This window comes from Sinocyclocheilus rhinocerous, unplaced genomic scaffold, assembly GCF_001515625.1.
Source record: "Sinocyclocheilus rhinocerous isolate Xijiao unplaced genomic scaffold, SAMN03320098_v1.1 scaffold1598, whole genome shotgun sequence".
NCBI classification, from domain to species: Eukaryota; Metazoa; Chordata; class Actinopteri; order Cypriniformes; family Cyprinidae; genus Sinocyclocheilus; species Sinocyclocheilus rhinocerous.
Genome location: NW_015661398.1, coordinates 378,389 through 395,461, shown reverse-complemented (window position 1 = coordinate 395,461; position 17,073 = coordinate 378,389). Strand labels below are relative to the sequence as shown.

The 17,073-nt window shown below is 33.6% G+C and overlaps 2 protein-coding genes across 2 annotated transcripts in view; both read left to right on the top strand.

Moving 5' to 3' along the window:
* Positions 1–649: 649 nt before the first annotated feature.
* Positions 650–5,610, top strand: LOC107726330 (high affinity immunoglobulin epsilon receptor subunit gamma-like). Its single transcript, XM_016535876.1, has 5 exons — positions 650–759; positions 3,219–3,310; positions 4,182–4,214; positions 5,229–5,252; positions 5,330–5,610. The coding sequence occupies exons 1-5, from the start codon at positions 708–710 to the stop codon at positions 5,396–5,398; spliced, it is 270 nt and encodes an 89-aa protein (XP_016391362.1). The 5' UTR covers positions 650–707; the 3' UTR covers positions 5,399–5,610.
* A 1,955-nt stretch (positions 5,611–7,565) lies between these two features.
* Positions 7,566–17,073, top strand: part of LOC107726329 (nectin-4-like) — a 31,360-nt gene continuing 21,852 nt past the window's right edge. The window contains exons 1-3 of the mRNA XM_016535875.1: positions 7,566–7,852; positions 11,399–11,593; positions 15,243–15,410. Of these exons, the coding sequence (XP_016391361.1) occupies positions 7,804–7,852; positions 11,399–11,593; positions 15,243–15,410 (412 nt within the window). The 5' untranslated portion in view covers positions 7,566–7,803. The remainder of the gene's footprint in view (positions 7,853–11,398; positions 11,594–15,242; positions 15,411–17,073) is intronic.

Genomic DNA, 17,073 nt, shown 5'->3' with positions numbered 1-17,073 from the left:
CCCAGAACCCCCTAGTAACCCCATAGCAACTCCCTGACACTGAAAACAGATATTCTGTGGCTTGTTTGTTGCAAAAATGTCTTTTTCAGTATTTTTGTCTTGTTTTCCAGTACAAATATCTGAACATTAAATCATCAAAACTTGTAGAAAAATTTAAGAAATTAAATTGAGAACAAATATAGATATTTTTCTGAGTTTTAGCCCACTTAATTTTGCTGTAATTTTGCTTCTCTAGTTGTCTAGGTGATTAAAGAATGTTCAGATATATGTACTGGAAAACAAGACTGAAATCCTGAGGAAGAGCGTCACTTTCTATGGGGATCTATTTGGAAACACTAGACGTCATCTGATGGCAGCTGAACTCAGCAGCTCTTTTCCAGTCATTTGTCTGAAATGCTCCTCACTTCTCTGAAAAACAGGATGGACTTGTGCTCTGCTTTCAGTGTTGTGTGTGCATGAGAAGTAAAAATAGAAAAAAAGGACTCTGGTGTGAAATTGCGTGTGTGTGTGAGTGTGAGTGTGTGTGTGTGTGTGAGTGTGAGTGTGAGTGTGTGTGTGTGTGTGTGTGTGTGTGTGTGTGTGTGTGTTTCGGACACTTTGTCTCAGCCCACAGTTTCCTGTTTAATGACTCTTTTGTCACTGCCATGGTTCACTCTTCCTCTTCACACATCTCTGCTCGACTCTCCCTCTATCATTTCAGAGGAAAGATGCAGTCGCTGGATGTCTGTCTGATTCTCCTGCTCAACGCTGGACGAGTCGGTAAGATCAGATCCAATCAAACCTCATCCAACAATCACTCAAGAAATCCTGACTGATACGCCTGTAAAGTTCAATGCAAAAGTGTAAAAGTTGGTTAAGGAAAGGTCAAATTAAACCGCCTCTTCCTGTTCCCCATTAAACAAATGCATTGTAATTTGGAATCAAATTTTAGGAATTTGTTATTTTAATTTTCAAATGAATTTTAGTTATATTACTAATTACTGAGAGTGAATTTGAATTTCTTTATGAGTAATTTAAAAATGGATCCCTTTTTGGTGTGTATTTGGTGTATAAAAACTGTATGCTTTTAACGTTCAAACACTTATAATTGTTTTAAATATTTAAACAATATAATATATTGCTTTAAACATTTAAACATATTTATAATTGTTTTAAATATTTAAACATTATAATGCATTGCTTAAAACATTTAAACATTATAATTTATAATAATGTTTAAATATTCTTTGGATTACAACTAGGGTTTTTATTAAGGCAGGAAGGGTTTCTAAAGCTTCTAAAAGCCTCATTAATTTTGTTTCTGGTGAACTGATATTGTATGAAACACCTAAATTGACATGCTTGAATCTAGATTCACAGATCTCAGAAGTGTATAATCAAATTCAGCAAATGCAATATAGCTTAGAATTGATTCACAAAGAACAGTGTTATTGAGAATAGCATGATAAAGATGCATCGAAATTTCTACATTCTGTAGAGTAGTAATTTAAAGTGACGGTAAATTGAGGACTTTGCTTCTCGATTAACACTATGTGCCCACTGGTGTAAGTCAAGTAGCCATGCATGTTTTTGTCTGGTATAGGTCACATACCTCATAAAACTATCCATCAAAACACCTCTGACGCACACTCTCATCTTAAATGCAGAGTGCCAACATTTTTCAAGTGCTCTATTTCTCCACAATCTCCTATGATAGTAATACTATTCCCAGATGCATTTCATAACAGCTAGATTGAAAGGTTTCATAAACTATGCCATTGGTTTCCTTTTAATATTTATGTGTAGCAGTTGCCTAGGTGATATGTTGCATATATACGTGCATCCAAATAATAAATAATAATAAAAAATTGTATACACATATGTGTTATATAATCTATTACATATATATATATATATATATTACATCTAAACATATTTATAATTGTTTTAAGTATTTAAACATGATGATTTATTGCTTTAAACATTTATAAACTTATAATTGTTTTAAATATGTAAGCATCATAATGTATTGCCTTTAAACATTTAAATATATTTATTATTGCTTTAAATATTTCATATTATAATGTATTGCTTTTAACATTTAAATATATTTTTAATTGTTTTAAATATTTATACATTATAATTAATGCTGTCAAACGATTAATCCTGATTAATCACATCCAAAATAAAAGTTTTTGTTTGCATAATAGATGTATGTGTACTGTGTATATTTATTATGTATATATTTCACAAAAATGTTATGTTTACATATTAAATATATTTATTTATAATATAAATTCTATGAATATAACTATAGACATGTAAATACAAATTCAAAATATATGCTAGACGCGTTTCAAAAAGGCGGGGCATAGAGGAGAAACAATAATGTACAGTATGTGGAAAATAATGTGTTTTTTTAACTTTAAACCGCATAAACACATTTCATTACACCAAATACACAAAATAATGTTCTTTTTAGCAGCATCATATGACCCCTTTAAAGGAACATTCCATTTGATTCATTTTCACAAACATTATGGAACTTTTGAATCTTTTGAAAGTTACTTTTGAATTTTTTTTAAAAATGTTCTGAAACAAGTAACATTCAAACAACCGTTCAGCTAAAACATTCCATGAATACTGCTTAAATAACATTTTGAGAACATTAAAGACCAGGAAACTCTAAATGAACATTTTATTAACATTACTAGAGAATGTTTCTTTAAGAGAGAACATAGCTGGGCTCACATTAACTAAATAAGGATGCATATGGTCTTTAATATAAAACTAGTTTCAACTGATTAACTCAAACTCCAGTGTCCGGATGGGACGTGCTGTCAGATTTAGCTCACTTTCTGATGACAAATTTATCCTTAAAGTATAGATAATTAAACAGACACACACATAAGAGCACAAATATATTTACATAATAAATATACACAGAACACACACATATATTATGCAAAGAAAAACTTTTATTTTGTATGCGATTAATGCGATTAAAGTTATTATACACTAATTATAATGTATTGCTTTTAAACATTTAAATATATTACTTGTTTTAAATATTGAAACATTATAATGTATTGCATTACATATTTAACATTAAACATGGTAATTGAATTATTATAAATACATATACCATGCATAATTATTTATTTACTTGTATTACGATAATGCTTTTTTACATAGATGGCATTTGTTGAAGCTGTTGTGTGTAATATCTTGTTTCTCAGCTGCGCAGCAGGATGCAAGAGTGTGTTACATTCTGGATGCGATTCTGGTTGTTTACGGCATTGTGTTGACTGTCCTTTACTGCAGATTAAAGGTGAAACTTCATTTCTATAACCTCACATCTTTGTATACTCTATATGATAAAGACATTTAGTGTCATTTTTCACCCATTTTTTTAGATTAAATGACATTTATGCTGACTAAAAAATATTTGTTTACTAGCAAGATAAATCTAAAGCATTAATCTATTGACTCATACATAAATGTGATTTACAGAAAATAAAACATTTTCTTTAACATGTTTTAACAAGAAAATTCACACTTGCCATGTCCTGAATTAAACCTTTAATTGGAAGCACCCATAAAAAAACAAACATTATTTCCTTGCATTTTATAGTTCCTTGGAGCACAAATAACTTAAAGCAATATTTATTCTTTTTATAGACTTTTTTATTTTATTTTAAACATCTACTAAATGACTGAGGTCCCCATTAATGGCAACGTTAATTTTTATTTTGAAAAAAAAATAATAATAATTTTAATAAATCAAAAAGCCTATAATTTAAATAAATACTGAATATAAAAAGGGAATCTATCTATCTGTCTGTCTTCTTCAAGCATTGACATTCATTTCATATGTTCATGAACACATTCAATTTAAATGTAGCAATTAAATCAGGATTTAAGTACTTCCTCAGTGCAGTTCTGAATAGTGCACAACCCCTACAAATACTGCATTCTAGATCACACTCAAATCCTCGTTTGAGCTCATTCACCTGCTTATTTCAAGTTTGTTATAAATCGCAAAAAACTTGGTTTCCAGGATTAAATCAAAACTAGCTCAAGTGTGTAACGACGGCCTTCACTGCACTTTTAGATTTTGAGTTATGAACGGAATATGTTGTTGATGTTGAACTGCATTTCTCTGATCGTGAAAGTAACGTTCACTGTGTGTTTGTTGCCAGATGCGTTCGTCTGGAGATAAAGCTTTCTCAGAGGTGGGTTCACTTGTCTCTGCTGATTCTATTGTCACATTTCTGCTTCTCGTCATTCAGCTGACCACAGAGCTATTAAAAACACATGCACGCACACATTTACTTAGTTATCATAAAGGGACGTTCCATAGAGTATTTTTAGATACAGCTATAAATACTATAACTGAACCCTAAGAGAAAACATTCTGTATTTTCAGTTTTAAAAATAATAGCAACAATTATAACTTTTATAGATTATGCATTATAAAAGTAGTTTTAATTCATTAATTATGTCTTGAAATGCATTATATGATCTCATTAATAATTGTAACCACAGTTATAATACATTGTTACACCTTTAGTGTAATGCATTAAAACACACGACACACTTTTAAATATTATGATGCATTTTATCTTTAGTTACAATTATTTCTGAAAAGCTATAATGCATTACATAAGCTACACTGTGAATATCTTCATAATGTATTAAACATGAAGGCTTCAAATAAAGTGCTACCAAAAAAGCTTTTATTTCATTTAATGCCGCTTTTGCAAATGAGGATGTTTTCAAAAGTAGGTTTTGTCAGATTTAGTTCCCGTTACTACACACAAGCTAACTGAAATATGTTCTAAAAACCTTTTTCGTAACGTTCCCAGAAAACATTACTTCACTGAATGTTCAAAAAAAAATCACAATTCTTTGTTACACGAACATTAAAGGGGTCATATGATGCGATTTCATTTTTTCCTTTCTCTTCGCACAAACACACATTAAAACCTCTTCGGTCAGTCAGATACACGTGCTTTGTTGAGGTTTAGTACCTGTTTTTCATATCAATCTTATCATCTGTCAAAATGCCCTCATAGTTGATTTAAGAGACAGAATGAGGGAAATAAAGAGGAAGATGAGAGCGTAAAAAGAGGAACAGAAAGCGGAGTCGGTGTTGACTAATGCTGAAGGACAAACACCACAGACTTGAGCAAGAGTCTTCTGAGAAATGTCACTTCTCCCATTCACTGTCCTCTTGTGTTTTTCAGAAGCGAGAAGGGGACATTTATCAGGTACTGTGCTGTTATTGTGCTCTGTTGTGACGAGTGAGTGACTGCTGCAGTGATTTCATGTGTCTGTGCTTCTTCAGGATTTGGGACGGCAAGACAAGGACACCTACGACACTCTCCATCCCGAGAAGAAAAAGCCGCTGGCCTGAGAAACTCTCAAACTGTGCAGCTCTTTCAGTCTTCATGCCCTAAAAACTGTATTTTCGCTTTGTTTATAAGTAAGCAAACTAGCAGAGCTTTATGAGATTCTGCTTTATTGTGCTTGTTTGCATGTGTCTTTGAGACAAATGTCACAATTAATGTATAAAATACAGGTGTAAGGCTCTTCATTTCAACATAATAAAATTATATTTTGAACTTGGACAGATTAATCGTGTGTTTCAATGTTAGCATGGCGCGGCTTCCGGCGTCATTCGCTTCCGGTTATTTTTAGCGGTACAAAAACAGCTCGTTTATGCTGCTTGGCAAACTGGTATTCTTATCATATTATTTTAGTTAATCTGCTGCTAAATGAATAAACGTAATGTAAATATAAAGTACTCCAAACAAACCCAAATGAGCAACACCATAGTAAAAAATATCATTATAAAAGTATATCACTAAAAGTAGCCTAAACTAAATAAAACAACTAAACTGCAACCTAGCTAACAAGGTACGTGCTCAGAACGTTCTGGTGAACTTCTTTCAAAGCTATAAACGAACGGTCTTCCAGTAACCTTAATAGAAAGTTCATTCAACATGGTCTTTAATAACATTCTCAAGCACAAAAACATTTATACGTGGTTCTAAAACGTTTGAGTTGGACGTTCATCAAACATTTTTGAATGTTGCTATTAGTTTCAGAACGTTGAGAACGTTCAAATGTAACATTCCCATAATGTTTGGAAAATGATCAAATTGAATGTTCCCTTACCGTTTTTGTAACTTTTTTTGTTTGTTTGTTTGTTTTTGTACATGTTTAAAAATTGGACGTTCAGAGAACATTCATAAATAACGTTTTCATAACTAGCAAAAGGCTTATTTATATACACAGTTAGCAATTTATTTACCATGTGGTAATCAGCAGATGGCGCTATAAAACAACAACGTTTAAAAGATCGTTTCCTGTGAACTAAACTAAATAATTAACTGGCTCCGGTCAATCAACTATCAAGCAATACACCACGTGACCAATCAAATTAGAACAACAGAAATAACTACTGCATAAATACATATAAATTAACATGTATATACATATAATTTAAAAAGTGTTAAGATATCAATAATACAACAAAAATAAATAATAATAATAATTTTGTTTTACTATAATGTAAATCTGTATATTTCTCTTCATTTGAGTTTTGACATTTTTTGACTTCTTTTGTTGGCGTGTTCACAAGCTATGTCAGGAATTTGCATCTGAACTGGTTTGTCCTGTTCATATCTACACCACAAAACAAATAACACTTTCAAACTTCACACCTCGCCATGCGTTCAGAAGAGTTTAGCTTTTTATACATTTCTAGAAATCCACCACATCAGACTTTTTTTGTTTTTTTGATATAATAACAAGAGGGTTAAGTGCTTAAACCAAAGGTCGGTGAGTGTTTATGTGCGCGCGTAAGTGGTGGGCGGAGCCTAACCCGCAGGTGTGTGAAGGCTCACCTGAGTGCGGTTGAACGCGTGAGCTGACTTCAGTTCAGACAGAGTTTAATCATGAGTTTATCAGCCTCGGGATCGTTCCGTAGACGTTCTGCTCATGCTTTGTGACAGAACTGCAATTTTACTTTGCATGCTTTTTTTATTCGTTCAGATGTTGACAAACGGTGGAGTTTAAGAACAATTTAAGATGGATTAACAGACGAAACGGGTGAGAACATGAGGAGATGTGTTGAGGAATAACAGAAATATACTGACAGAATAAACCAGCAGCATGACGAGACTGCTGGCCTGCATCAGTGTGATCGTCTTCAGATTGATGGGTAAGAAAAACAAATGTTTGAGAAGCCGGCTTCTTTTGTTGGCGTGTTCACAAGCTATGTCAGGAATTTGCATCTGAACTGGTTTGTCCTGTTCATATCTACACCACAAAACAAATAACACTTTCAAACTTCACACCTCGCCATGCGTTCAGAAGAGTTTAGCTTTTTATACATTTCTAGAAATCCACCACATCAGACTTTTTTTGTTTTTTTGATATAATAAGAAGAGGGTTATAGTGAAGTGCTTAAACCAAAGGTCGGTGAGTGTTTATGTGCGCGCGGAAGTGGTGGGCGGAGCCTAACCCGCAGGTGTGTGAAGGCTCACCTGAGTGCGGTTGAACGCGTGAGCTGACTTCAGTTCAGACAGAGTTTAATCATGAGTTTATCAGCCTCGGGATCGTTCCGTAGACGTTCTGCTCATGCTTTGTGACAGAACTGCAATTTTACTTTGCATGCTTTTTTTATTCGTTCAGATGTTGACAAACGGTGGAGTTTAAGAGCAATTTAAGATGGATTAACAGACGAAACGGGTGAGAACATGAGGAGATGTGTTGAGGAATAACAGAAATATACTGACAGAATAAACCAGCAGCATGACGAGACTGCTGGCCTGCATCAGTGTGATCGTCTTCAGATTGATGGGTAAGAAAAACAAATGTTTGAGAAGCCGGCTGTAATGAATGGTTAGTTTGTAAGTTTTAGTTTAATCATTTCTTTCTCAACACGTTTGATCTTTTTATGTTTATTGTGTTTCATGCTGCCTCTTATGCAGGTTTGTAGATTTTTAGTCTCATTTAAGTAATCTAGTGAAGTAAAATTGTGATTAAAAATAGTATATTAGCTGAACATGAGTTATATTGAGATGTTAGCCCAGCTTTTGTGTGTTTGTGTGGGTGTGTGATTGATCTGCTAAGTGACATTCTTTTAGAACATTTTCTACTGTAATTAAAGTTCAACCAGCTTCGAAAACCATTACTCTCTAATTTATGACTAACATTGAGGAAATAAGTGCAGGAGTGTGAGTGAGTGAGAGAGAGAGATTGTGTGTGTATGTGAGCGAGATAGATTGTGTGTGTGTGTGAGAGAGAGTGTTTGTTTGTGTGTATGTGTGTGAGAGAGAGAGAGAGTGTATTTGTGTGTGTGTGTGTGTATGTGAGCGAGAGAGATTGTGTGTGTGTGTGAGAGGTTCATCAAACATGTGTGTATGTGTGTGAGAGAGAGTGTGTGTGTGTGTGTGAGCGAGAGAGATTGTGTGTGTGTGTGTGTGTGTGCGTGTGTGTGTGTTTAAGCGTGTGGCGTGTCAGTGTGTTTGTGTTCAGTCTTTCTCTCAGCTGAGAAGAAAACAAACAATAACCAGAACTGCAAGAAGACATTCTCTCACTATGCCTCACTGTCTTCTGCTTTCTGTCTCGTTTTGTTGACTTTGAAAGACAGGTGTCTGGTCCAGAGTTTCTCATCTGGGTTTCGCTTATAGGATGGCTTATACATTGGCCTAAAAGAGTTCAATCATGCAAAATGAGCAGAAACATCCTTAAACTTGAACCCTAATTCTATACCCGAATATAAACATGTACAAGAGATCTCAAGAGTGTCTCAAACTGTGCTCAGATTTGTTAAGATACTAAAGTCTGCCATCAAAACTCAGAGATCTCAATACAAATTCAATATTTCTCATCAAATCATCAGAACTGCTGTACATTAGATGTTATAGCTCTATACATTTACTGGATGTAAACTAGTGACTATTTTTAATTGTTTTATAAGTTGATATGTAAATTAAACCTGACTGAGCAATAATATTTCCCTCTAGAATCTAATGTACTTTTACCTGAGACTTACTCATCAGGGCTGCCAACTGAGTTCAACTTTGAGTGAGAATTTCCGCAGCGGGATGGTTTTGGAAATATATATCCCTCCTGCAGCCACTGTTTGTGGCCACTGGTCCTGTTAGCAGCACAAAAATCAAAACTTTTATTCAAATTCTAAATGGGTTATATGTAGCCTAGAAAGCAAGCAAATAGCACTCCCATATGTGACCCTGAGCACAAAACCAGTCATAAGGGTCAATTTTCTCGAAATTGAGATTTATACATCATCTGAAAGCTGAATAAATAAGCTTTCCATTGCTGTATGGTTTGTTAGGATAGGACATATTTGGCTGAGATACAACTATTTGAAAATCTGGAATCTGAGGGTGCAAAAAAATCTAAATATTGAGAAAATCATCTTTAAAGTTGTTCAAATGAAGTTCTTGGCAATGCATATTACTAATCAAAAATTAAGTTTTGATATATTTACAGTAGGAAATTTACTAAATATCTCCATGAAACATGAAATCCTAATGATTTTTGGCATAAAAGAAAAATTGATAATTTTGACCCATACAATGTATTGTTGGCTATTACTACAAATATACCCCAGCGACTTAACACTGCTTTTGTGCTCCAGGGTCACATATAATCATTAAAAAGCTGCCACTCACTTCACTTCATTGCAATCTCACGATGTTCTGTTATAATCAATGCGAGAGCGTGAGAACAGTGTTAACCGAGTTAGAGTTGGCAGCCCTGTCAGATAGATAGATGGATAGACAGACAGCTTTGCTAATTTTATATATACAGCTTTTAAGCAGGGCTGCCAACTCTCACGCAGTTAACACTGTTCTCAAGCCACATGTGAGAACAAAAGCACCCTCAGTTAAAACTGTAATAATAGGACATTGGCGAATGAGATTTGTCAAACTTTGCAGTGCATACCTATGTGTTTGCTCTCTGGAGAGAATCAAAAAGTTTCTATTTACAATGTGTTTTTGTAGCGTTGAGCAATGTAGCCAATCACAGACATATCTGTTGATTTCTGGAACACCTCTGATTGGCCATTGTGTTCAAGTTCAAGTTCTTTTTGCCAATGTCCTATTATTACAGTTTTAACTGAAGGTGCTTTTGACTGCGTGAGAAAATTAGCTTCTAATCAATTTGTAAGGCCTTTACATGATGAACATGATCAAACTTTGCTGTTTCACACTCAATCTCCTGCATGTCTTCTGTCGTCTGATTGATAGTTTAGAGTGTTTTATCCAGTCAAAGCTCTTTTAGTGTAATTGTACAAGCGTCCAGCTTCAGCTGCTGCTTCTCGTGTCAAATCTTGACTGATTTTGATCAAGTAAAGGTCAGAATAACTGCAGTAATATCTCCAGATGAACTCTTACTGGACTGAAGCAGCTCAGCTTTACTTGATTCTCCATCAATCATGTTTTAGAGTCTCAAATCTGATCCTCAGGATCTTTTGAGGAGCGTTTGTTTCCAGAAGCTTTACTTTCACTGTTCCTCAGCGGAGGAATGATCTTCACAAGCCTCCAGAACATCTCACATCTTCTGAGGAGCCTTTATTTCTTCAGCTCTCAATCACTGCATTATATGTTTGGAGCATTTCAATCTCATCTTACTGAGACAGATTACTGGAGATATAGAGCGACCACTGATATTTATAGCATTTTATGTCAGTATCTGCTGCACTGTTATAAAGATCTCATTGATTTACATCACAAGCATCTCATCATAGAAATATCAGCATCTGCACCAAATTCATATTTTTGCTCCGTTTGAGTCTCTGAATAAAAGTGATCTTCATTTTCGGACTCTATCAGACTATATGAGCCATAAAAGCCAAATATGATACCAGATATAAAACACATATGCAAACTTTTAAGATATTTTAAAAACATTTTGTTTAAAGGTTCAATAAACTGTTGCATTTTAAAAAATATATGTATATGTTATTATAATTATGTAAATATATGTTATTTCATATATCAGTCTTTAAAATCAAACCCAACAACATGCACAATGATTACATGTCATATAGGCTGAATAAATGTATGATTTTGTAAAAGCATAATCACCAGGAGAAGTTGCATGCTTGTATTAGTATATACATCCTTGCATGTCAGCACCAAACGATATGGGGTGCATTTTATTATTTGCATTTAGCATTGTTTTTTTTGAGCTGGTCACACATCTGTAACTCTCTCATTGTGCTGCATGGGAATGTCCTTGTGTTTTTGTGTCATGTTTGTAGGCCAGGAGCGATGGATCATGATAGCATGGGTTTATTATTAACTGTCCTCGGCCTTCACCTTGTCTATTCAGTGCTGTTTGCAGATGTTCACACTGTCTCTTTATGTCTCAGTCTGTGTTCACAGTGAGTTTATCGAGCCGTCTCCGTCCCTGGCCCTGCGCTCGTTCTCTGGCACACAGACCCGGATGCCCTGTCGCTTTATGGTGGAGGCCGATGAAAAAGTGGTGCAAGTGACCTGGTCCAGACAGAAACCAGGAGGAGAACGAGAACAGATTATCATAGGACACTTTACTGAAGGACCTACAGGTGTGTGTGTTGTGTGAGTGTGAGTGTGTGTGTGTGTGTGAGTGAGTGTGTGTGTGTCTGTGTGTGAGTGTGTCTGTGAGCGTGTACGTGTGTGTGTGTGTGTTTGCACCATTTACAAACACAAACTAGTTGAGTGAATCTCACAAAACCTGTTAGGAACATGTCTGGCTCAGATTTCACAATGCAAACAATCTTAATGGTCCTCAAAACAGGCTTCATTTTCTTTTCTCGTGATTTTGGGCTGAAATATGTTGTGTGTGAGACCTGGACATGTGTTCCAAGGTTGTTCACTAAACACAAATGACAGAAACAATCAACAAAATGACTAAAACTTTAACTAAAATCAAAATGAAAACAGAAAAACCGATCATATCAAAATATGAAAACACTATTATAGTTTCTCAAAGATACTAAAATAAAACGGATCATTTTTGTTACTTGAAATTAAATAAATTTATAAATAAAATATAATAAATAAAATTTAGAATAAATAAAATAAAATGGACAATAACAAACTTATGCTATTTTAGCTACAACATTTCTCTAATTCAAATTAAAAACTATAATAGTACATCAGTGATACTAGAATAGCACTTGAAATGTATTTGCTTGAAATTAAATAAACGTTAGCTGAAATAAGTTGACTTTTTTTGTTAAATATTTTTTGTATTATTTTATTTTAAAAAAACGATAAATTGAATATATTACATTTTTTAAGGTAAGTGGTTGCAATCAATTTATTTTAGCTACATTTAAATAAAAAATTTAGTTGATTAACTTTCAAAAAAAAATGTTTAAATTAAATGTAGCTAAAATAAATTGTTTGCAACCACTTACCTTAAAAAATTAGTATCATTTTTTTTCAGTGTAGTTACAGAGGCAACACTTCTCATTTTCATTTAGTGTAACTGGATATAAAATATGGATCTAAAATAACTGGAAGTGAAACAAACAAAAAAATAAAATAAAAACTATAGAATAATAAAAATGACAAAAACACACTACAAAAGTAGGCCACTTATAATTATAATGCAAATGGAAAATATAAAAATAAAAACTAATTCAAACTATTTATTAAATAAAAAATCATTAAAAAAAATCATTGTTAAATATTAGTAACTATAATAGTATCTCAATGATACTAAAATAACATTGGTGTGTTTTGGTGATTCATCCGCCTCTTGTAATTAAATCTCCTCCCATTCAGAGAAGCACAAACAGACACAAGCATCACTTCCTCCCAGCAGTTTTGTTCAATGGAAACCATCTCGAATGCATTGTGTTCTGACAGGCGTCTGTCACCTAGAGATGTTTGTCATGACGGATATTTTCAATGGTGCATTGTGTTCATCAGCTCTTTTACCTGAACCAACTCATATCTGCCATCTGTGTTGAAGTGCATTGCTTCAATTCGCCCCAAAATATAAAATATTCTGTCATTATTTACTCACTCATATCAGCTCAAACCTGTATGACTTTCTTTCTTTCTTTCTACTGTGAAACACAAAGGAGCTCATGCTGCCGTTTTGCATACAATACTGGGGTTGCAACAAAAAGCAGCGTAAAATATCATAAGTCAAGTCAAGTTTATTTGTACAGCGCTTTTCACGATACAAATCATTGCAAAGCAACTTTACAGCAAATTAAGTTTCTACAATATTTAGTGGTAGCTTATCAGTGGTGACTGTCAGTTAATGTACATATGGCAGAAATGTACGGAAAAATCAATTTAAGACGTAATAAAACAATTCATTTTTTTTATAATACTAAGTAATACTCTTACTCTCGATACTCAGTCACCAGTGTCACGTGATCCTTTAGAAATCATTCTAATATGCTAATTTGCTAATTTTTCATTATTTTCAATGTTGAAAACAGTTATGCTGCAATCATTTTTTCAGGGTATTTTAAGAACAGAAAGTCCAAAAGAACAGCATTTATTTGAAATAGTTTTTCGTAACAACGTAAAAGTCTTTACTGTCACTTTTTAGCAATTTAATGCATCCCTGCAGAACAGACCTATTAATTTCTTGCTCAGATCCCTCCTTCAGTGCACGCCTATTGTGTATCTTTTGCTCATTTTATTATCTGCCAAACAAAGACTGAATGTTTGAGAAAGATTAAAATTAGAGTATCACAACTTAATATCATGACACTTTGAATGCAGTTAGTTTGAATGAGCCGCCCTGATAACATTTACCTTAATTTTCAGCTGTGATTTGTGATGATGTTTTCGTAACTTGGCAATGTTTCTAAGATGGAAGAATGCTGTTTTTGTAACATGGGAAATATGATTTTCAAAATACAAGTTGCTATCTGATATAACACCCAGATTTTTGACTGTAGAGGAAGTAACCGTACATCCGTCTAGTTGCAAATTGTAATCCAAGAGATTCTGTGTACTGCCTTTTGGTCCAATAAGTAATATCTCTGTCTTATCCGCATTTAATAGGAGAAAATTATTGGTCATCCAATCTTTTACATTTTTAACATTCTGTTAGCTTAGATAATTTAGAAGTTTCATCTGGCCACTTAAGTAGCTGATGTAACTTAAGCGCGATATTCCACGTCTTCTGAAGTCATGTGATCTTTCGTGTGAAGAACAGACCCAAATTGAAAATGCTTTCACTGTAAAGCTTGAGCTGTGGCTGCCATGGAATGGAATTGAGCAAAAGAAATGATCAGTATATAAAAAATAACTTGATAACTTGTTTTTGCAGTTGCATGAAAGAAAATACTTGGTTTGAAATGGTGTTATTTTAGTATTATTTGAGGTACTATTATAGTAGACTATAGAGACAATAATATTTTTTTTTTATATTCTTTTCTTTTTAATTTTAGTAGTTTTGTAGTGTGTTTATTTTTTGTCATTTTTATTCGTTTTTGTTTTTAAAAGTCTATATAGTTTTTTTATTTTAATTTTAGTTATTTTAGTACATCAAGTTAAGCAATGTAAATGAAAAATAAGAAGCTAAAATAAGTTTTTATTGTTTTTTTTGTGAATTATTTTTTTATTTATATTCTGTTTTTCGTTTCAGTTGTAATAATTTTGTGTTTTTTTTGTCATTTTTATTAGTTTTTGTTTTCTTTTTAAATTTCTATATATTTTTTTTATTCATTTTCATTTTGGTTTCAGTTATTTTAATACATGTAGTTAAACTAAATGGAAAATTAGAAAAACAATTGACTGAAATAAAATGTAAACATAAAAAAAAATCATTATTATTTTTTTTTTCAGTTAAAGTTTACCTGCAGTTTATTTTATTATATTTTATGATATTACTTAGTTTTAGTTAACTATAATCACCTTGGTTTGGAAAGGACATGCGGGTGAGTAAATGTTGACAGGATTTTACGGGTGACCTGTAATTTGGATTTTGCTTTTTTATAAGCAGCAAAAAGTCTTCTGGTGATTCTCAGTCTTTACAATGAAACAAGAATTCTGATGAAACGATAAGAGCGCAAGAGAATCGATTTGGTATCAGTGGAGTCACATTACATATCTCACAGATACTGCTGTTTGTTTGCCTGTGATATCCAGATAGGATGTTTAAAGAAAGACCAGGAATTAATCAACTATAAATTCTCAGTCTCCTGAGAACTTGCCTCTAAGTGAAGGTAAAGTTCTTCTTCCGTTGTTTTATTTCAGTGTCTCCTGATTTTCTGAATCGCGTTCAGTTCGAGAGCTCCGACCCGACCGTCGACTCCACGCTGCTGATTCTGAACACAAAGAAGGCCGATCAGGCCCCATACCCCTGCCACGTCTCCATCTTTCCCTCTGGAAGCTTCGAGAGACAAATCAGCCTGACCGTCTGGAGTAAGATCCCCTCTTTTCACGTCAATTGATTTTCTCAAGCTTCTTTTCCCTTCTGTTTGCAAAAGGAAGGTCTGTTAAACAGTTAGTCTGCTGTACCATACAAAATCAACACGTTTTTGTATTTCTGCTAAACTTACCAGTTTAAAAATAACTTTGCTTTCATAATTGCTCTGTGTCGTAGCATTTCAGGAAGTAATACGTTGTAAAAAATATTTTTACAGTAAAAACGGCTAAACAATTAACTATAAGATACCCTACCATTGGGTAATTATGGCCCGGTGTCACAGACGGGGCTTAGGTTAAGCCAGGATTAGGCCATAGTTCAATTAGGACATTTAAATAGTTTTTAGAAATATGTATTAGATAAAAACATTACTGGTGTGCATCTTGAGACAAAACAATGAATCTGACATATTTTAAGATCGGTCAGTGCAAGTTTCTTTAAGTTAAAACAGCCCAGACATGCATTTTAGTCTGGGACTAGGCTTAAGCCTTGTCTATTAAACAGAGGTATAAGTTACAGATACCATTACCATCATACTGTGAATTTTATAGTTTTTGCAAGTAAAAACTATGAATTACGAACCATATATTTTATGGTGAAAAACAGTAAATGGACATTGCCAGAAGTCCCTGTGTGAAACAATATTTTTCTCTAATTTTTGTCATCAGTAATGTATGTTAGGGTGTTTTGTTTTGCAATTTCTGTTAAGTTCATGTTTGTGGCATTATTTTAGTGTTGTATTTTGCCCTGATGGTGTTTTGACCCTGTTTATGTCTATATACGTTATACGTACTGTATGAGTACTGGCCATGTTTTACACCGGCTAAATCATAAATTTTTTTCATGCACTGGTAAATTTAGAGATTTTGGTCTCTTTTGTTTCCATAGCTTGTCTTTTTCTGACTAGTGCAAGGAAATTATTTAAAATACCAATTTAAGTGTTTATTTCATTGCACTTTATCTATTTGCATCTGTAAATATGAATTACAATCTATAAATCTAAAAGTTTTTTCTCCATTTCAGCAACACTTATATACACCAAAACTTACAGTTTTATTCCTCTCTATATTCTGAAGGTTTTTACTGAGGGCTTTGTTTATATATCATTTACTCTGATTTGTATAACATATTATTCCTAAAAACATGGTGAAAATGCATATTTTCAAAGGTTGTGAGTTTTTTTTTCTCCACTTTAGCAGCACTTACAAACTCCAAAACTTAGAGTTTTATTCCTTATATATATTCAAAGGTTTTTACTGAGGGGTTTGTTCCTATATCATTTACACTAATTTTCATGACATTTTATGCTTCTAAACATGACGTAAATTTATGTTTTTTCTGTCTATTGATTAGGGGTGCTCCGATTGATCGGCTACCGATCACTATCGGCCGATAATCATGTTGGGATGATTGATCAGCGGTCTCTTAAAAGGCCGATCTTAAAAAAACGATCTCAAGCTGATGACGCTGCCGTGAGAGGTTTTGCTCGACATGCAGCACGTCTCAGTCTCTGTCCGGCGCGGGTGAAATCATTATAATGCTGAAGGTGAGGTACTCCCCTTCATATTTCTTCATTAAATAATTATAAAGTAATTTGAAAACCTTGTGTGAGACGTAATTTCACAAACAGCGTGAGTGAATCACCGCGCGCGCTCTCTC

Excerpts from the sequence above, each read along its gene's own strand:
- LOC107726330 (XM_016535876.1), top strand. The coding sequence starts at position 708 with ATGCAGTCGCTGGATGTCTGTCTGATTCTCCTGCTCAACGCTGGACGA. Across the intron at positions 3,311-4,181 it reads TCCTTTACTGCAGATTAAAG|ATGCGTTCGTCTGGAGATAA; the intron begins GTGAAACTTCAT and ends GTTTGTTGCCAG. Across the intron at positions 4,215-5,228 it reads GAGATAAAGCTTTCTCAGAG|AAGCGAGAAGGGGACATTTA; the intron begins GTGGGTTCACTT and ends TGTGTTTTTCAG.